The 22,154-nt window shown below is 36.5% G+C and overlaps 1 protein-coding gene across 1 annotated transcript; it reads right to left on the bottom strand.

The window, feature by feature from the left end:
- Positions 1 to 1,218: 1,218 nt before the first annotated feature.
- On the bottom strand, positions 1,219 to 21,494 carry ZC3H15 (zinc finger CCCH-type containing 15). Its single transcript, XM_045806272.2, has 10 exons — positions 21,285 to 21,494; positions 14,231 to 14,332; positions 9,623 to 9,734; positions 8,425 to 8,577; positions 7,902 to 7,993; positions 6,548 to 6,730; positions 5,023 to 5,169; positions 4,756 to 4,857; positions 3,870 to 3,993; positions 1,219 to 1,672 (listed from the first exon to the last, which is right to left on the bottom strand). Exons 1-10 carry the CDS (start codon positions 21,357 to 21,359, stop codon positions 1,482 to 1,484), a joined length of 1,281 nt encoding a protein of 426 aa, XP_045662228.1. The 5' UTR covers positions 21,360 to 21,494; the 3' UTR covers positions 1,219 to 1,481.
- Positions 21,495 to 22,154: the final 660 nt, after the last annotated feature.

The raw sequence follows: 22,154 nt of genomic DNA, 5'->3' as shown, positions 1-22,154 counted from the left end.
TACACAAATTTAAGTACACTTTCATTGCATATGGGAAATAAAGTTGGTTCATGTTCTACATTTTAAAAGTGTCAATTACAGTACAAGTATTGAATAGATAGGAAGTCAATTTCATTATCAACTTTGATATTATCATTTGACAAGATTTACAATCATGTTTTCTTAGGTTTTACAACTGAGAAGCACTTTAACTGCTATATGCAGATGAAGAAACTAAGATTCAGATTTAAAAATCATATAATTTATCTAAGGCAGAAATGAAATTAGGGCCCAAGTTACCTGACATGTTCATACTATTATCTTAGTCTAATATTTTAAAATCCGTTTTTATTTTCAGGTAACAAAAGAAACATAGTAGTAATATTTGAAAATAAAATGACAAAAAGGTGCTAGCACAAATTTATCATTTGTAAATTATGTCCATTTAAAATGTATCACCCTAATTTTTCAGTAGAACTCAATGACAAAGACCCTCAGCTCAGTTTTCTGATGCATTTGTTTACATTCTTTCATAGTAATCAAACTTTAGCATGTATTATTGTTAACACCATGGATCTCCACAATGATGTTTAAGTAGTAGTTAGTTCTGTAGGTGATATTTACTTAGGCTGATACCTACCAATTAGGGAACTACTCTTTCCTATAGCATTACCTATAGTCTCTTTTTAAAGCCAAATTCGTAGTTTACTGAATTCATAGTAGTACTGTCAGTATTCTACATAGTTTCATAACCAGTTAACCTTTAAATGTCTGTACCTTCTGTGGTAACTATAAGAGATAATATTTAGTTAAAATTCTCTAACTATAAATTCTAAGAAAATATTCATATAAAAACTTAAAGAAAAAAAGGACATATTTGGATTTTAATGTATGATGGTCTTTATTTACAACTTTATTGGCAAAAAGGATGAGGGAAACATTTAAAACAGTTTAACACAGGGCATTGCAGCTGATTCTGTCAGGTTAAAGAAGTTTCCTTTTAAATGTCCATCTAATTGTCCAAAGATATACAATACTGAATCTGCATATGCAGTTTCCTTTATGAAATACAGTGCTCATATTTTAGGCAGTCTTTGAAACATATAAATACAAAGGAAATGAAATCACTCATCAAAAACTGCGTTAAATGAAGGATATTTTAAATTTAAATTTATGTTGTTTTTATAATACATGCCCAATGAAAATCAAAAGCTGGAAAAGCAGTTATACTTCCTACTTGAATGGACGGTTATAACAATCATTTTCTGCAATGACCATTAGATTTTCAATTTATCATGAACTACTCTGAACTTACTATGAGATGTAGCCAAAGTCAGAAGACAAGATGTAGGGAGAATATTCCTTTTTTGGAGGAGAGTAAGCCCTCCAGAATCAGCATGGGAAATAAACATCCTGTTGAAGAATTCTAGGTGGAAAAAAATTACTGTAGTCAATTTCAACTCATGCTGAGCTGGCTTAATTTTTTTCAGACTTGTTTGGTGTCATTCTTCTAAATCAAGTGTGTTTAATTCTTCTTCTAGTTCATCCAAATCTTCCCCAGTAAAAAGATTTTCATCAACAGGAACAGCATCGATGGCTCCATTTTCCTGTCCCTCCCCTTCGTTGTCCTCTTCCAAATCACTTCTTTCACCATTCTCAGCCCTACCTCCAGAAGCTTCACTTAATTTGTTTTCTAAAAATAAACATTGAAATCAATAAGGCCGAGAAACAGAAAACACTATTCCATTACTGACAGTCACAGACTGATACGTTTCTTTTCCTTTTTCCATGAAAGCTTTCCCTAAGATTACTCCAACAAGAATTGACCTTTTTCTAAGTTTAACAAAGCTTAAGCTATACCTATACCTAGTGCAAGTATGTCTTTGCAAGTATTTGATTGCTTAACGGTTTATACATTTGGAAGCAAGATTTATCATATACAATTTTGTGTTTCCTACACGATCCAGCAATTTGGTTTTTAAACAACTTCCACATAGTATTTTGAATAAATGATTATGGAATCAAGAAATGTTCATTAGCAGCTACTTAGCTTTTGATTTGGGGAACAGTAGTTAAATCACACTAGTTATAATAATGCTGCAAATAGATGTGAATCCAAAAAATTTCACCTTATCATCAAATTGTGAAAAAAGAACCTAAGGCTATGCAGCTACTTTTCTTTACAGGCTAGAAAGGATTGAGAAAACAAAAACGCTGTTTCTGTTTTTCATGTTCCAAGACACCAATATTTACACAAAGACAATTTTTAATAGCTTAATTTAGATTTTAACTATTTCAAACATCTTTGATGACAAAAGTCTTGGGGGATTATAGACTCTGAAGTACTTGTAATTTTGCCTACTGTCATCAAAGTCCTACTTCTTTTTTTTTTTTTTTTAAAGATTTTATTTATTTATTCGACAGAGATAGAGACAGCCAGCGAGAGAGGGAACACAAGCAGGGGGAGTGGGAGAGGAAGAAGCAGGCTCATAGCGGAGGAGCCTGATGTGGGGCTCGATCCCAGAACGCCGGGATCACGCCCTGAGCCGAAGGCAGACGCCCAACCGCTGTGCCACCCAGGCGCCCCCAAAGTCCTACTTCTAAAAGGAACAAATCCAGTCTTCAGATTGGCATTAAGACAATAGTCTGACAGCACTCAGATCTCGGGAAGGCAAGCCAGTTTTTCAAGTTATAACTTGCATTCCTTTATTGTAAAAATAAGGTTCGTTTTTGCTCTCTCAAACTTTGCCTTGATTAGTATTCTACCTCCTTCTCTCATACTAACTACGCCAAACGTTCACTTCCCTTTAAACTCTCCAGTTAAGGCACCATTAGATATAAATTTTTTCAACAAGGCTTACTACCCAGGCTTTCCTCCATTCTCACTCTTAACTAAACCCATTATTTGTATTTCCAGATCTTGTTTCTAAAACTAATATCCTTTCATCTTCCATTTTTCTTCTTCTCCTGGATCTTTTTTTCCCTGACGTACAAGCCCTTCCCACGACCATGTCTCCCCCTCAAACAAAGTTTGTTAGCGTCATCTGCGCTTACATTTTTCTCCTCATTCCTTTTATCACTGCAGTCCTGATGAAAACTTGCACCCTAATTCCTACAGCTTCTTTCTTTTTTTTTTTTTTTTTAAGATTTTATTTATTTATGTGACAGAGAGACAGCCAGCGAGAGAGGGAACACAGCAGGGGAGTGGGAGAGGAAGAAGCAGGCTCCCAGCGGAGGAGCCCGATGTGGGACTCGATCCCGGAACGCCGGGATCACGCCCTGAGCCGAAGGCAGACGCTTAACGACTGCGCTACCCTGGCGCCCCTCTCCTACAGCTTCTTTCTTACCGCAACTAAAGAATTATTTCCAGTTCTTACCCTACTTAATTTTTCTGAAACTCTTTTTTTCTTTTCCTTTGTCCTTCTCATTGTCTTTCCCAAGCTTTCCCTCTTTTGACTACTCTAACTGATGTTTGCAGTGTATTCTACAATATTCTCATGGTTAAGTATTGAGCCTGGGTGAGTTAATTCACTCTGAGCTACCAAATGAAAATGACTTTCAAAAGTTTTCCTCCTGTGAATGTCTACACAGTATCCTAGACACTGCCACTTTTGGTAATTAAAACATCTCAAAATCACGAGGTTCCAAACTGATTAGCTACATCTCCAAATTCATTTTGTCCCCTTCTACTTTCAGTTAATGGCTTCCAAACCCACCTAGCCACCCATTCTACAGCTTCCACGACTCACTACTTCTATATACAGCCAAACCACACATATTTATGTTACTGGTCTGGTACCTGCAGACATCAAAGTTTGCCAGTCTGGTCTAACTGTCCCTCATCCCCCTTTAGACAGCTTCCTACTTCACAAAAAAGTTAGTGTACTTACCATCCTTTTCTGAAGTATATGTGCTGAATCTTTCAAGACTGGCTACAGTAATACCTGTCTCATCCACATCTCTTGGGATATACAGGCTTAAATCTATGTCATTTACACTCACTGAATCATCAACCTTTAAAAACATAGAAAAGAAAGTTGTTACCTATGAGAACAGTTTTCATAAATTACTTACCTTCTACCTCTGACATTTATCTTAGTGAAACAAAATTATTACTAATGCCAAATGAAAACAATAACTGACAAGAGCCAAAATTCACTGCTTTTCCTAAACTTCTTGGGAAAAAGAAATAGCAATGTCATATTTCAAGTTTCTTCCTCTGACATACAGAATAAGACGTTTTTATTTTCAACTCAGAGAGAGTGGTTGGAATTTTATACCATACAAAAAAATGAATAATCAGCTATGTTTGCCTGTAACTAAGTGATTCTGCTGTTGTCTCCTATTCCCTACTCTGTACTTTTTTCCCCTACTCTATACTTCTTTAGTCTCTGTCCCTTTTTTTTTTTTTTCAGTATAAAATATTAAACAAAAAAATACTGTTTTCCTTTTAGAGGGAGAATAAAACACATACTTTGTAGCTAATACATATAAGCACTTAACTCTACCCCAGTCACTGTTCTACTTTCTTTATAAAGAACTATAATATAATTTCATTAACTCATTTAATTCTCACAAGTAGCCTGCATGTTTAGATTATCAGTACATCTTTATTACAGATGAGGGTAGAGACCTACAGTATAGGTGATTTCCCAGGTTAGAGTCAGGATTTGAACCGAGGCCCCAGAGTTGGTACCCTTAACCATGCTACTCTATTGTTATTCTCTACTGTTTCTCTCCATCAACATGAGATGAGATGCCAAAGCTGCTTCTTACCTCGTCACCACCTGTTCCCTGGGTGTAACGGGTATCATCTGCTTCCTCATCATCATCATCAACCAGTTCAGGACGAAATTCAAACACCTCACGACCACTAATCTATTCAGATACACAAATATATCAACTCAGGGTAAAATTCAAACATTTCTTGGTTATTGATTTCAGACATAAATATGATTAAATTACAATAAATTCTTGCGTGGCACAGAAATTATAAAATGAAAGAAAGAATAAAGAATCTGTTCAGGTGAGTTTGGGACATACCACTAATGCTTTCCCTGCTTTGAAGTCTGCTTTCCTTCTTTCCATATCTTGCTCAAGTTTATCAATCTTTTCTTGTCTTTTTCTTTTCTTCCATGCAAGAAAAGATTCTAGAGTGATTTTGGTAACATTTGGACCTAGGGCAGAACGCTGCAAAGACAAGAGTTGGTTTTTTCCTCAGATCACCTATAACAATATTTAATCATTTTCTTTAAATGCAATTAAGTCCTTACCTATGACTGTTAAGACATCAAATTTAGAATAAACAGATTTATTTTCATATTATATGGCAATGAGCAAAATGAATGTCCAGAGATACAAACATTTCTAAACACAGTAAAATATATTATTCTGAGCCGAACTTCTTTTTAAAACTGAAGGTGCATAAAACTTGTCATATGAGAAATGGTTTTAACATAAGTCAATTGCTGAAAACAAAAAATAGGAAAAGCACCATGACAACATCCGAGTTTCATTTGTGTTCCTCAGGAAATGAGGGGAAAAAACTAGGCAAAAACACCATCTGCTCCTCAGAGCCAATAATCAAGTAATAAATGGATGGAACAATAATACTTGCTGAACATCTGCCAGGTATTCAATATTAAATGCTTTCTACACATATCCTAACACACTGATCTCCACAAATAAGCAAACAGAAAGAGATGGGAAATATACCAAGGTTAACACCTAATCTGTGGTAGAAGTAGGATACAAACAATCCCAAATATACCTGACTCCAAATTCTGTGTTTTCTATTATAAAATAGTGTCTCCTATAAGACACTAAACAACATGTCCATTTAAGAATAAACGTATATAATCCCAACTTTAGACATTTACACAACATATTTAGACATTTACACAGCGTATTTAGACAATCCAAAGAAGGCAAAATGGATGTAATTTGAAATATACAACCCTAAACCTAATATTTCCAATAATCTCAACATCTTCTTGTCACTCCCAGGAGCCATATACACTAACTCAGAAGCCCCACCTACCATCTCATGGAGTAAATCTTTTTTGTGCTAAACCAGAAATGAGGAGAAGATTCTCTTCAATGAGACATATTCCCTTCTATTTGCAGAATGAGAGTTTTGAGCCCAGAAATGATGATAAAACATTCAAATGGAAAACTGTAGGAGCTGTCTCCTTCAATACATATTACTGATTAGTAAAATGGCTAAAAAAATAAGACATCAGGGGAAACATGTAAAACTTCAAGTTCAATCAATCTGAAATATCATTTTAATGAATATACTAGTATATCAATCTTACGGAAAGAATTTGATAAACCAGTGGCATAAAAAATTGTTTCATAATCCTAAAATTAATGTCATGATGGGCTAGTGATTATGGTTAGGTTTACATTCTAGACATACAAGAATAAAGAAAAAGTAAGGCGACTTTGGGAAAAGGTCATATTTTTCCTCCTTTCATAATATAATGCTATTGCCCCCAAGTGGTAAATATTATAATTTCACAACAAATACTGCTTTAGTTTTATAGTAGGAAAAAATTCTAGTTACCTCTCTTTCAATTAGATCTTCTAATGAAATTTCATCTTCTTTCTCTTCTTTTTTTTTATCTTTTTTCAATACAAATCCAGGAGGAAGTGCATGACGATACATGCAAATATCACCACCTCCAGGGCATACCCAAAACCAGCCGTATTTGTTGTTTTCAATAGCTTCAAGGAAATGCTTGCACACCTACAGAGACAATATTATTCACAAGTAGTGGCTCAGTGCAGTCCATTTCCAAGGTAAATGCTTAAGTATATGGAACAAGTACATTCTTACTCACATCCTTAGGCCATTCACTTTTCAGAGCACCCTTTGTGCAGAAATGTACATACAAATTAATCTTAAAATACTTAACATGATGGTAAATTTCCTTTAGAGAGGATCTATATAAAATTTCTATTTTCAACATTGTTTCAAATTCTGAATTACACAAAAGGACGTGCCTCAGTTTTAGCCTTTGTAAATGTAATCCAAGTCTGATTTTTAAATAAGTGAAAAAATATAAAAATGTTATAAAAAACTAAAACCAATGAATTTGCTTTGGTTTGATCTCTCCTAAAAACTCCTCAAATGCAATCATGATACAAATACTATTTGAATTACCTGGAATTAGAGGCAATTTCTCACATTTAAGAAGGGAGGAAAAAAAGCAAGGCATAAAAGGAACACAAATGATAGTGACTTTTGGTGCAAAATATAATTGTATTGAAGTCTCAGGTAATAAATTTTAAAAATTAACTAATAAACAATATTCTTTTCCTGAAAAAATACAACGGATATAAGAAAACTAGTGTTTAGAAATTTTCTAGCACACCAAGGTTATTCACTCTAACTGCGCTATAGGTAAATATGTGGACGTTAATGCTGGATCTGAGAAATATGGTACCAATTTTTAAAAGTACACTTCCTGGAATACTAGAGCCATTACCTATCCAAAACTCATTTTGCAATTCATAATTGTGACAATATTTTCATCTTTTTGATTAAAAATCTCCCTACCATTAAAACAGAGTAGGTGTTTATCAATTCTCCCTCCATTCATTTTGCACAAAAAAAATGAAAGAATTCTTTCTTGTCTGAATGTGACTGTGTTGATCCATATTTGAGAGAAAGTAAAATCACCTCAGAAAATGGCACTTGAGGACTTTAGTCACATGCTTTTCAAAGGCTACTTCTGAATAAAAATCTAATTTTGTATAACTTACACTTGCAAATTCCAAAACAAACCTTGATGCACTTTATGAAAAGCTCCAATAATTTAAAAAATAATCCAGTAAAAAATAGCAGCAAATACCTTGCCACATAATTCTCCCTAATGATAAATATCACAGCAACTCAATTCAAGAAAAGGACATACTATTTGAGTTTTTGGTTTTTTCTTTTCCGCCTCACCGTGCTTCTTGTTCACTACTTCTTCCAGTTTTTTCTCATCCCAATTATCCATAGTATCTAAATAAAAAGAGATACGAAGACTAAATACTGTAATTTTATTTACTGTTTGAGAGACATATTGCATATCTCCTTAGACAGGAAAGCTGTATCATAAGACTTATGACCTAACACATTTTCTTTAAATGACACCAAAGATAGGAATAAACAGTGTTATGAAATTATTCACCAAAATCCCAAGGAGTTTAGGCAAATGAGAAGGGAGTACTGGAAGAAAGGGTGAGACAAGTCCAAATTAAGTAACTGGTTTTTATACATCTTCATTTACTTAATCAAAGGACATGACGTTGTCAATTCAGATCTTATGAAAAGAATTATTATTATTATTTTTTTTACAAACACAGCCTTCCTAAGACCAAAATATTCTTCAAGTACTAAATATCTTACTAACAACCAAAAGATATTTTTAAGAAAATGTCTTTAAAAAGTACCTTTTTCAAGTTCTTCATCTCTTGCATCAATGTAAACACTTCGCTTTTCACACTTTCTCTCCAGAGTCAAGTCATGAGAGAACTTACACTTATCTCCTTTAGTACACTGTCCTTGCTTGAAGAATGCACATACCACGGATTTGGGATCTGCACCTATGTCAAATAGCACATGGTATTTGTATTACAATCTGCCAGATCACAAAGTATAGCTCTTATCTGAGATAAAATTACCATTGGTGAACTTGTTATTTTCCATTCACCGATGTGAGAGGAAAATACCACTTACAAGTGATTGTTAAGACATTTCTTTAAAGTTCCTTCTACAGCATTTTATATCTACTTTTGTTTTATTCTTACCATTATTCCTTCCATTCTCACTCTTATCTCCAGGGGTGGGAAACCAAACAAACTCACAGGCTATTCCATAGTCACTTGTCTACTTTGAGTCAATGAGGCAGAGGCAAAAGAGAAATATAAATATACATGGAGACACAATGCCAAGAGTTTGGAACTTACAATTTATAGAACCATAGGTTTGTCTTGGCTATCACCAAAGAATAGATATTATAAATCAACTAGCAGACTGTCTAAATTCTTAATTTTGCCTTAACTGGGGGCTAGTGGCTGGAGTTAGAGTTGTACAATCACATAGTTGAGCACATAGAGGAACCATAAGAAAGTCACTGATACAGTTTAATTTTGACAAAGGAGTATCATATCTCCATAGCAGACACACTGGTTTACAACATGAAGAAAATATACATCAAAACAAATAGAGAATTTTTTTAAATTGAAGTGTAGTTGACACACAATGTTACATTAGTTTCAGGAGTACAACACAATGTTACATTGGTTTCAGGAGTACAACACAAGACAAGTCTATATGCTATCCTCACCACAAGTGTAGCTACCATCTATCACCATGCAATGCTATTACAATACCATTTACTATACTCCCTATGCTGTACCTTTTATCCTCATGACTTATTCATTCCATAACTGGAAGCCTGCACCTCCCTTCTCCCCTTCATCCTTTTGCCCATCCCAGGCCCCCAATCCCCTCCTCTCTGGCAAACCATCAGTTTATTCTCTGTATTTATAGGTCTGTTTGTGCTTTTTTTTATGCATTCATAAAACAAATTAAGAGGTTTTTAAACATGAATTACACTTAATAATACTTCTGACATTTAAAGTTTACCTTTACTTATTTTTTGAGCAGCAACTACAGGTTTGAACAGCTCATTTAGTTCTTGCAATTCTTTCTTCTTGTCATCTTTCTTCAATTTCTTTTCAGCTTCACTTTGTGCTACCTATAATATTCCCAGGTATAATATGTAAATTTGATTTCATATAATAAAATTGTTCTCATTATACAATAGTACATATAGCATCACTAACATAACAAAAACATTTGCACGTTTGTGTGTATATAGTCGTACCTCTTAGTATCAGTGTTACAATGGCCTTTCAGTATATATTAAATGATGTGGTTAAACTATTAAATGAAACTGCGAAATCTTATATCAGTTGACTTAAATAAATGTATAAATTGTACCATGCCAAGTAAAAAGCATATTCAAAAGCTTACAGCAATAAGCATTTATTAAGCATTTGCTACATGCCCAGCACTTTTAGTAAATGGTTCTCACCTGGGATTTTCTTCTTATGACAACCACCCACTCCCCAGAAATATGAGGGTGCCTTTTGAAGATCAGAAATGCAAACACCTGGAAGTGCGCAGTCCCACACAATAAAGAACTGTACCACCCAAAATACCTATTACCCTTGTGGAAAAACACTGAGCTAGGTCAATGTGGGAGATTAAACAAAACAAATATGACATATGACATAGTTCCAGGCACACGATTTACATACCTAATACGATTAGAGGATTCATCCAAACATTTATATGTCAGGTCCTATGTTAGATGACAGGGAATACAAAGATGAAAAGGTAAAGATGCTTATTTAAAGAAGCTCAGAATCTAGTGGGAAGACAGACATGTCAACAACTATAATATAATACACGGTTCTCTGGGAACAAGGAATGCCTATTTGCCTATGAAAATTAGACTGAGCCAATACTTTATGGATGAATTTTTCTGATGGGTAAGAAAAGGAATGTGGAGAGTCAGACAATGCAAAGATACAGGGACCAGAAGGAACAAGGTATGAGAAACATCAATGAAAAGTTTGGACTGTATCAGTAGGTGACAGGTAAAACTCCATGGCTTAAAGTAACTCAATGACACAATCAGACTGCATTTTATGAAGATCACAATGGCAACTGTGTGAAAAGTGGACTAGAAAGTGCCCAAGAACAGCAAGGAAAAAATTAAGAGGCTAATGCAATTACTGTAGGCAAGAAAATACAAGAGCTTAAAATAGGCATTAGTAGCAAGGACGGAGAAAAGAAGTGAGAGACAGCTCTTACGGAGGTAGAAATGATAGTAATAAGTGACTGACATAAAGTATAAAAGAGAGGGTGGGGTTTAGGATTATCACATGTATGGTTAGTGCTGTTAAACAAGACAGGGTATACAGGAGTAACAGGTTTCAGGGTAGAAGGTGGAGATGAGCTCAGTTTTAGACATACTGTGTACAAGATGCTTACAGAGCATCTGAATGGAGCTATTTAGAAGGCAAGTGGACAGAGATCTTAATACCTGGAGAGTCTGCTTTAAAATAAAGATTTTAGAAACAGCTTACAGATAATAACTTATTAAAACTTTGAGTGTGTATGACATTACTCAAGAACAGCAGAAAGAAGTAATTAAAAAATAAAAGAGTGACAAGAGCAGAGGACAGTTCCTTGAAGAATACCAATATTAAATGAGCCAATATAACCTTAAAAAACCCATAAAAGGGTCCAAGAAACACCAAAGATACAGGTAGAAATCCAGCACAAAAAAAGTACTTAAGGAAGGGGAAATTTTACAGCCAGATGCTGTAAGGTTAAAGACATCCCAAATCCTGACTTTGATCATACGGTAAGATGTGTTTAAATGGAAAAATGGGAAACATTTTTTAAAAAGAAAAATTTAAGTCATTTTATCTATGATAAAAGTATCTTTTGCTCATTAGGCTCATCTCAAGCATTTATGGGCCCAGAGCAAGGATACAATGGAAGCCCATAAACCATTTTTGTAAATATTAGTAAGTTAGAAATCAAACTAATGCTAAATAAAATATGGTTTGTACCTCTACTTGACAAATATACCTTATAACCTAGAAGGACAGGTTCAAATTTAAAATGCTCAGGTTCCATGGAGTTCTACACTGGAGCACAGCAGTAAAACAAGAGTCCACGCCTGGCTCCTCCTCTTCCCATCCTGAGTTTCATCCCACCATGTATGTGCATGAAGGTGAAAGGTGTGGGGAAGGACATGGTAAGGAGTCAGATCTGTCCACACTCATGGCACACACCCTTCTTTTTTTGAATATGTGCTGCTGAAGTGAACACACAATCTTCCTTTGACGACTTCAGGCATATTGGCAGTACAGTTTGCCCTAAGATAAATACAAGTAACATGACCTTTGCAGGCCCTGAAGTATTATGGAGAGGAATGGTATAAATTCCCTTTACCTCAATGACTCCTTGCCTGTGGGAGAGCTATGTCTGAAAGAAACAGAGTAGGGTCATCCTCTACAACACAGGACCTAGAGTGGGGTATCTACTGCCTGGCTCTAACAGCAGGACAGCTGCTCATTTTACAGGCAAAAGCCAAGTACCCAAGAAATTATCAAAAATTATAATACCGAATGTACTATCAATCCTAACCGCCACCACCACCAGCAATTTTATGGCTTTCTCGGGTCTATGAAATACAGAATTACCAGTCAATATACTTCCCACTAGAAGAAAAAAAAGGGAGAGAACAGGATTGAGAAAAGGAATAAGGGAAGAAAAGTAAATTCTTTTCACACACCTATATTCACCAGAAGATTCACATTATCTTCTCATTTAACCACCACAGGTACTTTACAAGGGTAATTATCCTTCCATTGTATAGATAAGCGTTGCTAAATAATTTAAATTCATGTAACGAATAAGATGACTCCAAGGTCTGAGCATACATTTTTATTAAACCAGGCTACTAAATTAGCGGCATGGAAGATCAATAGTTTTTGGCCCTAGAATCAAGCTGGGTGTAAGAAAAGAAAAATGTTGGAGGCACTAATCTGTAGACAATATATGAGAGAAATCTGTTTCAGATTGGGGTCACAAATATGTATTCTGATATTCTCAGATAAAAAAAGTATTTCCAAAAGTTAAGAAAAAGGACAGAATGGCAAAAAAAGTACTTTTTAAAATAAAGATGCAGGTCTTAAACTCAAGAAAGTGAAAGATCTAAAGAACATGAAGAAACGGAGCTAACTTTTTTGAACGCATTGCCAATGGATAAAATAATTTCAAAATTCATATGGAAGGATAAAGGCCTAAGAATAAGGCAAGAAAAATACAAAATAAGTAACATTTGGGGGAAAGGACTTCCTTTAATAGCTAACAGAATATGTTACTAGGCCACTATAATCAAAATCAATGTGATACTGGTTTAGGGACAGACAATAACAGAAAAAGAGAATCCAGGAATAGATCCTAACATATTCGAGACTTTACTATATGTCAACAATGGTATTTCAATTCAGTGGGATAAATGATGCTGGTATAAGTGGCTATTCATTTGAAAGAAAATTAACTTAGTGACATATGAAATAAATTTATGACAAATTATAGACTGTAAAAATACAATAGAAATCTAGGAAAAACACATAATCTAGTGGTGCAGGAAACTTCTTAACTATATTTTAAAAAAGCTAGACATATCTGACAATACAAAAAGTAAAAATTGTTGTACAGCAAATAAAACAGAAACATCACAAATTATCTGTAATGCAGACAAACGGTGTCTCTCATAAACTGACAAGAAAAAGACAAATAACCAGAAAAGCAAAGGATATGAATAGGCAAGTCAGAGAAGTATAAACCCAGACAGAAAAACAACCATATGAAAAGATACTCAAAACAAAATGTAACAACAACAAAAAAAACAAAACAAAAGATACTCAAACTTACTAGTAGAGAGGGAAACAAAGTAAAAAAATGAGGTTTCAATTTATACTTACCACATTGGAAAACATTAAAAAGAACTTTAGTACCTATAACTCATGCACTGCAAATGAAAATGTGAAGGATTACAATCTCTACAGAAAGTAATCTATTAAAATCAGAAATCCAGGGTGCCTGGGTGGCTCAATTGGTTAAGTATCAGACTCTTGATTTCCACTCAGGTGATGATCTCAGAGTCAAGAGGTAGAGCCCTGGGTTAGCTCCAAGCTAATTGGGATTCTCTCCTCCCCAACCAGCTGGAGCTTGCACACTCTCTCTTTAAAAAACAAATAAATAAAAAAGAAATCCATTTCCCTTGATCTAGAAATGCGTCACAATTTATGCCACAGAAATAAAGGCACAAATGCCTGTAAGAACACATGTGCAAGGACATTTCTTGTAGAATTGTTCTAATGTCAAAAAGCTAGAAACAAAGTGATCACTTACAGTGAGATGGATGGATATAGTACATCCACATTGTAGAACAGTATGAAGCCATTAGAATAAACCAGAGCTATATCAAAATGGCTTGGAGGAATATCTAAGACATATTGCTGAGCAACAAAGGCAAGACGCAGAAAAGTTTTAGAGTAGGATTCCATTTTGCAATACAATTATCCTACCAAATACTTCTATCTGTAACAGATGACTTATTACACCCATATGAAGAAAATGCAGAAATTTTAAGTTATTTACCTGACGTGGATTTTGTTGACCAAACTTAACCTGATGAGTGACAGCCTTAATAAACTTCTGTTGTTTTGCTCCTTTCTTATTCTTCAGACCAAAAGTTTTGTCCTGAATGAAAAAGAGTATAGAAATATTATAGCAATTTATATTAATTTCTTATCTATTTTTTCGGTCATATCTAAAAATCACTCTTTCATTTACTTACTGGTAAGAAAACTATTCTTTCTTATGCTGTATAAACATTGCAAAACACTAAAACTTCAAGTCAAGCCACCATATGACCCAGGATTCTTTACAATTCAATACATTCTTACAACTATTGTTATTAAACCTGTTACTCTATGATGCTTTTTCCAAAGTGTGTTTCAGAATCTAAATTCTACAGGATGTGCAGGGTTGTAATACAGTACAAGATGACCTATAGTCATGTAAGTTTAGGAAAATGCTTGGCTAACAGTGTTTTCAATTCTTAAGCATAAGATACCTTACTTAGAGCCTTTACCAGAAGGGATGCAGTGTGTAGCAATTTTAAATCTTTTTTTTACTTCAAAATGCATTCTTCTCAGAGTACCCTAAGGGATTATGTACTATTGAACACATTTTGGGGAATACTGCATAAGATAAACCACTGCATTGTTTTTTGTTTTTTGTTAAGAGAATTATCTTCTCAAAATAATTTTAAAAATTTTTTTAAAGATTTATTTAAGGGTGCTTGGGTGGCTCAGTCGTTTGAGATCTGTTCTTCTACTGAGCCAGTTACCAACTTATTCATTCACTATCAATCTTTGTAGATTGACACTCAAAGAGATGTTTAATTTTATCTTTTTTTAAAAAATGTATTTATTTATTTTTTAAGTAGGCTCCATGCCCAATATGGGGGTTGAACTCATGACCTTGTGATCAAGAACTGCATGCTCAGGGCACCTGGGTGGCTCAGCTGGTTAAGTATCTGCCTTTGGTTCCGGTCATGATCCCAGGGTCCTGGGTTCAAGTCCCATATCTGGTTCCTTGCCCAGCGGGAGCCTGCTTCTCCCCCTGCCTGCTGCTCCCCCTGCTTGTGCTCTCTCTGACAAATAAATAAAATCTAAAAAATAAAATAAAATAAAATAAAATGAAATAAAATGAAATAAAATAAAATAAATTGCATGCTCTACCAACTGAGCCAACTAGCTGCCCCTAGATATTTAATTTTAAAATGGGAGTTTGCATCTATCTCTTTCTCATTCTCTTGTTGATGGGTGGGTCTGAGAAAGGAAGAAGAGGCAAAAAGGTCTATACTTTTGAAAGGAAGCGGAGACCCTCTGAAAGGAATTTAGTCTAAAATAAACTGACAATTTTAAAGCCTTAATTTTGGCTATTACTTCTGAGGGAAGGGACAAGGTAATAGGAAGAAAGTATTATAGCTACAGAATACCTATGTGGACATGCTGGAAATGAAAAACAGTATTGATATGATTAGTATTTGAAAACATCCAACATGACATAAACTTACAGAATCTCAAAATCAATAAAACGGGTCTTTCAATTTTCTTAACATTTGTAAAGTTCAAGACAGTTTTAGCTCTAGAAGGTTCTCATTGAGAAGTATCTTTTTATTAATTCATCGCATCTATATCCATCCATATACCAAAATTTCACTTTCCCCTGCTTAAATTTCTATTCTTCTAATATCCCATATTTCAAAATTCTACATGAATTTTCTATTATCTACGCATGTAAAAAAAAGGATGTATGTACATGTTGAACTTGAGTTATTTATGGCTGGTGTCCCTTATTTTTATACGTAACAGAGTTTAACATTCAATTCAGTAAGAAGAAAAGATGGTCAAGTATAATGTGATATATGAAGAGAAATGAGCACATGCAGCAACTGGGTGTGAAATGTCACCTTCCTTTCACAAAAAGTGAGTTCTCATGGGAGGCAGGGGAGATGGAAAATCCTAGATAAAAATATCAAGATCAAAGTGCAACAGCATCTACATAGGCCTCGCCAGAGAAGTGTGTAACCAGGGTTCAAACCATGCCACGTTAACCAGAGAATAAGCAAACTATGAATAAACGAGGCCAAATAGCAAGGTAGCTACTGACATATTAAGATTTAGGAAAGAAGAAAGTACTCTAAGGGGACCTGGCCAGCTAGAAAAAAGTACTCATGACAACAGCTTCTGATAGAGGTGTATAAGCTCCAGATCCCAGAAGAAAAACAGTCTTTCAGGTTTAATTACACTGCTTTAGCACATAATTAACCAGCCTAAAAGAGATAATGAATGAGTTGTGTTTTTAAAGTCTCTAATTAGGTTAGAGCTCAGAAATTATTATTTTTTCCACAGAGACAGGGGACATATCTATTCAGCATTCATGAAACCTAAACTCAACATATATTTTATTCAATCCTCTTAACAATCTTACGATGCATTATCTCACTCTCTAAATGTTGTACTGAAGCTGAGAACTGTTCAACAATTCTTCTGAAGGTAGACTGTAGAGTGTAATGATTTAAGAGTACAAGCTCTAGAGTCAGACTGCCAAAGTTCTAAGCTCAAACAGAACTGGGCAAATTACCTTCTTTGCCACAGTTTTCTTATTTGTAAAGTGGGTCTCACTCTAACCTTTTAGGATTGTTGTGGAAGTTAAAAGATTTACTACAAAGAAGTAGTAGAGCACATTGGTTAACAGTAAGCGGTCTGGGGGCGCCTGGATGACTCAGTCGTTAAGCATTTGCCTTTGGTCCTGGTCCTGGGATTGAGCCCTGTATCTGGCTCCCGGTTCAGCAGGAAGCCTGCTTCTCCCTCTCCCACTCCCCCTGCTTGTGTTCCCTCTCTCACTGTCTCTCTCTTGGGCAAATGGATAAATAAAATCTTAAAAAAAAAAAACCAAAACCCAAAAAACAAAACAGAACAAAACAGTAATGGGTCTGCAACCACACTTCCTGGGTCTGCCAATGGCCAGTTTAGTAACCTTGGGCAAGTTATTTAACCTCTGTGACTGTTTCCTTAATTACAAAAAGGGTGATAATACTTATCTCACTGAGAAAATTAAAGAAGCTGTATAAATTTATCATTGTACATGGCTTGTCTTTTCTCCTTTCTCAACACACTGATAACTGTGTCTGGCTCATTAAGTGTTAACTATTGAGTGACACAGATGATATCTGAACCAAGGTATATTTGACTCCAAGCAAAGTCTTTGTTCTTTCCACCATGAAAAACTATTTTCCAGAGAAACCTAGTTAGATTACCGTGCAGGCTGGTACACAGAAAGTTTTCTGAATACCATATTGTTGATCTGGGATACCAACAACAGCTACTGATAATAGGATGGTTTATAATTTGGAATACTTCCAAAGGGCTTTCTCCCTTTTTCTTGAATTTAGGACAAACACGTGAAGATTAACCTGGATTTGGCGGTGGGGAGATATGAGGCAGGAAGACTGGAGGTTACAATCAAACCCAAATCATGGTTAAAATAAAACTGGGAAATCGTAGTCCTCACTGGATCAATAAGGTCCCAAAGATTAGGTATAAGGAAGGAACAGTGTGTGTGTGTTTCAGATTTGGGAAACTGAATACAAAGGAGTTTAGAAAACAAGTTGTTTTCTTTTTTTTTAAAGGATGGCTCCCTGAAGCTCCAAGAGCCTTAACATTCAATGAACTCCAGACTTCACTTAAAACTGACCCTTTCTTCCCCTTCCCATCCCATTAAGTAATCATGCTTCTTTTACAGCCAGCCTCCACTCCTTAAATAAGATGTCTGGAAAAAAAAACAAAAAAGAAAAAAAACAAAAAACGGTGGGGGGAGCAGTTGGGAGAGCAGGTCAATAGTACTTGGAATAGTACTCCAAGACAACTAGAGACTACCTTTTGGGACACTAGGGTAAGCAGAAGCTAGGACTGTTTTATTTCGTTATTCTTGTTGCCTCCCCCGCCCGCCACATGCACTATCTAATGTATTTTTGTTCTCCACCCATGCAATGGATATTCTGCAGCTGGTTAATCTAATTTCAAGTAATTAACAATTGACCTTGACTGAAGTTTTTCACTGGCAACCAATCATTTCTCTTTCTCCATCCTTTACACATCTGGATCCCATCTCTATAGGTGTCTTATTACCACTTCCTTGCTGTTACAAGTCCTTAGCTGGACATCCTTTATTTTCATGCCCTACAACCCAAGGATTGTTTCTATTTCCATAACCAAATCTATTTCTAAAAGTTGACTTCAGTTTATTAAATGTTAGCTATCAGAAAGCAAATGGTATATGCCATTTGGGACAACTGCATGAATGTCTAACAGAACCATAACATCTTTTGATATACTTCTGTCAGAAAGAAAATACCTATTAATCTAAATCAGTTAATAAATTTTGGAAGGTTTAAAGAAGGAAAGAAGGAAATTATTTCAAGTGACAGAAAGTAAACCCTATAGAGACAGCACACGTCAGTCCGATTATTTCCCCTAACTAGTTTTTTTTTTTTAATAATAAATAATATCAGCTGCCACTTATTAACTATATAAATGTCAAGTATTTTACAAATTCATCTCATTTAACCCACATATCTGTAATATAGGAATTAGCTCCATTTTACGGATGAGAAGTACATCAGTCTTTGCTCCCAGCTCCTCAATTTTCATCCTTAATGCCTGCCATGCACTAGCCATCAAGACATGCTAGGGTTTTGGGGGGGAAAAAAAAGCCACCTATAATATTTAACAAAGAGGAATATATTGTTTCCTAACCAGGGTGAGTAATGGAATTTTCTCTATAAATCTCATCTCACAACAAATGATAAAACACTACATTCACATCATAGTTGTACCTCTCCACTGGCAGCAAATACCCATGCAGCACACTTGAGTCTATAAAACCTTACTATCATTAAAAAAAAAAAAAGCTCATCATATATGATAAATGGGGCGGGGGGGGGCAGGCTAACATCACCACTCTGTTAGGGTATTTTTGGTCAGTTAAAGAATGCATCTGTCTTATTGTGCATTTTTCTATGGCTAAGTCTTCATTAATGAAACTAAGGTTGCTTTCTCTTTACCTTAAGAATGACTGTATACAAGATGAATGAAGCCATTATATACCTACACTTTTAGTTGATAAAACACTATCAATAACTTTCATGTACAATTCCTTAAAACAAAAATACCACTCCTACCAATTTAAAATAAATAACTGTATATAGTCAAAGTTCAATAATGCAGGAGGTATACTTTGTCAGGTAACATTTACTATCATGTCTATAAGGAAATTTCACTTTGTATCATGTTAATTCAATCTTAATAAAGGAAACTAACAAGTAAAATGTGATCCCTAAAATGCCCCTGGTTTACATAGCACTGAATGCTATGAGATCACCATTCCCAGAGATCTACTTAAGTGCCAGTAGTCCAGATTGTTCAAAAAGGTGACAGTAGACACACGTGTGAAGAAGACAGTCATTTGCTTTTAAAGTTCTGGCTAATCTGCTTCATCACAGTTCTAAATAGTACATATTGGCAAATAGAATACAGGTTCTGGGGGGCGTCTGACTCTTGACCTTGGCTCAGGCCTTGATTTCAGGGTCATGAGTTCAAGCCCCACATTGGGTTCCAAGTGGAGCCTACAAGGAAGGAAGGAAGGAAGGAAGGAAGGAAGGAAGGAAGGAAGGAAGGAAGAAAGGAGAAGGAAGGAAGGGAGGGAGGAAGAAGGAAAAAAGAATACAGGTTCTGCTTCAGAGTTGGAAGTTGGCAAAGATTACTAGAATTCTTTATAAGCAATGTTAAACCAGCAGACTTTAAAAATTATGTAAAAATCGATAGACAAGTTCTGATTAGGTTTATACTATAAAGCCCTGAGGGCTTTCATTGCTGTTTTTCAAGGCTGTAAATACCAAATATTAAAAATAGTAATCACTGAGGTATGCCTGGGTGGCTCAGTCAGTTAAGCGTCTGCCTTCGGCTCAGGTCATGATCCCAGGGTCCTGGGATCCAGTCTTGCATTGGGCTCCTTGTTCAGTGGGGAGCCTGCTTCTCCCTCTGTCTGCTGCTTCCCCTGCTTGTGTGCTTACTCTCTCTGTGACAAATAAATAAAATCTTTGAGAAACAAAGAAAACCAGTAATAATTTATAAATAAACTTCTCATTTCAAAATACCCAACATGCATTTTGGGTGTAACAATTCCACAAAGGCTGTCCATTACTCAGGTACACCATAAGCAGGAAAATGGCCATGGCTTTTTCCAATTACATCCAAAGAACACGAAGCAGTGTTTAAAAGTCACTGATGGTTCACTCTCAGGAAACTTACTGGTACAGTCCTTGGAAGGCAAATATACTCAAGAACGTCAATAGTGTTTGTTCCTCGGCCATAAAGAGCTACAGGCTCAGTGCACTAAATACATAAATAAATATATATACGTGTGTGTGTGTGTGTGTGTGTGTGTATAAATAAAAACATTCGGGTACAGCACTTAACACAGCTAGTGACACTGACACAATCTCTTTTAAAGCAGAGTCGATATAATTCACAATCTATATATATCATGAGCTATGTACAAAACGGTGAGCTGCGACCTTAAAAAAACCTCCACTCTCTATGGAAATCGTAATGAACCCACGAAGTGGTAATCTGTTGGCTCGAAAGTACTACTACTTCTAAGTGATGAGTAAAAATGGAACACAAAGGATCGTCACGAACCGACCCCCCAGAAAGAGTCTGGCCCAAGCCCATTCAGCATACTTTTTAAAAACACCAGCCTAGAAACGTCTCCAATTTTAAGGACTAGCGAAGGACAAAACCCTGAAGCAGGCAGGGGTAGATGAGTGCCCTTTCGCACCGGGGTCGGTAAAGACGGGCATGTGGGCGGAGAAGCAAAGCCTGGGTGCGGGGGCGCCAGCAGCGTCACTATAGCGATGAGAGGCAGCGAGCGTCATCACGGGGCTGGAGAAGGGGCAGTGGGCCACAGAGGCAGAGGGGGACACGTCGCTCTGGAAGACGCGAGCAGGAGCCGTGGAGCGGGGAACCAGGAGGTGCTTCCCCGAGAGCTCGAAGCATGAGTGGGGGAGGGGGGTACTCACTTCAATAATCTTCTCCTTCTTTTTCTGCTCCGCCTTTTTGCTGCCCCCCGCCTGAGCTTGTTTCTTGGGGGGCATTGCGGAGACAGGTGGCACCGGCCAGACTTAAGCGCAGCTGGACACCGTCAGGGGATCTGGCCCCGCGGCAGGAGGAAAAGGACACGGGCCTCCGTCGCCGCCGCACCGCACGGAAAGCGAGACGCTCACTCGCCGCCGAAACGCGGCCTTTGCGACAGGTCGGTGCTGCAGAGCATTGTGGGTAGCGAGAAGAGGCGCCCGGAAGCGGAGCTGCGCGTGCGCTTCTGCCGAGGCCGGCCAGGAGGGGGCAGGGAAGGGACGTGGGAAAATGACTTGGCATCGCTTGTGATGTCGCTCATCTACCTGGTCCTTTCTAGGTTGTGTCGGGCCTCAGGATCAATGAATGGGGCGAGGTGATCGGCGCCCGCTGCGCTTTGGTCCTCCCTTCACGTTCTTTTTTGCTGAGGATGGGCAATTCTTTTGTCCTGCCTGCTCGGTTAATGGTTGCCCTTATCATCCCCGTCCTGAATGATCACTGAGCAGCCGCCGCAACCTCAGGGCTGTTGGAGCGCCACGGTACTCAGTTACTTTCTTCTTGTGCACAGATTGAACAGGGCCGGCGAATACAGGATGTTTCAGGTTCCTGCAAAGCTTTCTTAAGACATGGAAAAAGTTTCATTTGAAGGACGCCAGTGTGGCTGCCTAGAGAAGGGAGAATTTAAACTCTTTTGATGTACAATACTTACCAAGTTCTTTTCAGATTTTAGGAAAGTGTCTAGATGATTCCTAAAAACCGATTTATAATGGGAAATTAACCAACCCTAGTTTGGGGGTAGAGAGCACATCTCAACAGCT

This window comes from Ursus americanus, chromosome 1 (assembly GCF_024610735.1).
Source record: "Ursus americanus isolate L20-20 chromosome 1, mUrsAme1.1.p, whole genome shotgun sequence".
Taxonomy (NCBI): Eukaryota; Metazoa; Chordata; class Mammalia; order Carnivora; family Ursidae; genus Ursus; species Ursus americanus.
Note: the sequence above shows the minus strand (reverse complement) of the source record. Positions and strands in the feature narration are given on the sequence as shown.

Bases quoted from the DNA above. Each gene is read 5' to 3' on its own strand.
- ZC3H15 (XM_045806272.2), bottom strand. From the start codon at position 21,359: ATGCCCCCCAAGAAACAAGCTCAGGCGGGGGGCAGCAAAAAGGCGGAG. The intron at 9,735-14,230 runs GTAAATAACTTA...GGAATATTATAG, and splicing joins GTCAACAAAATCCACGTCAG to GTAGCACAAAGTGAAGCTGA. The intron at 5,170-6,547 runs GTAACTAGAATT...TTGTCTTTGCAG, and splicing joins AAGATCTAATTGAAAGAGAG to CGTTCTGCCCTAGGTCCAAA.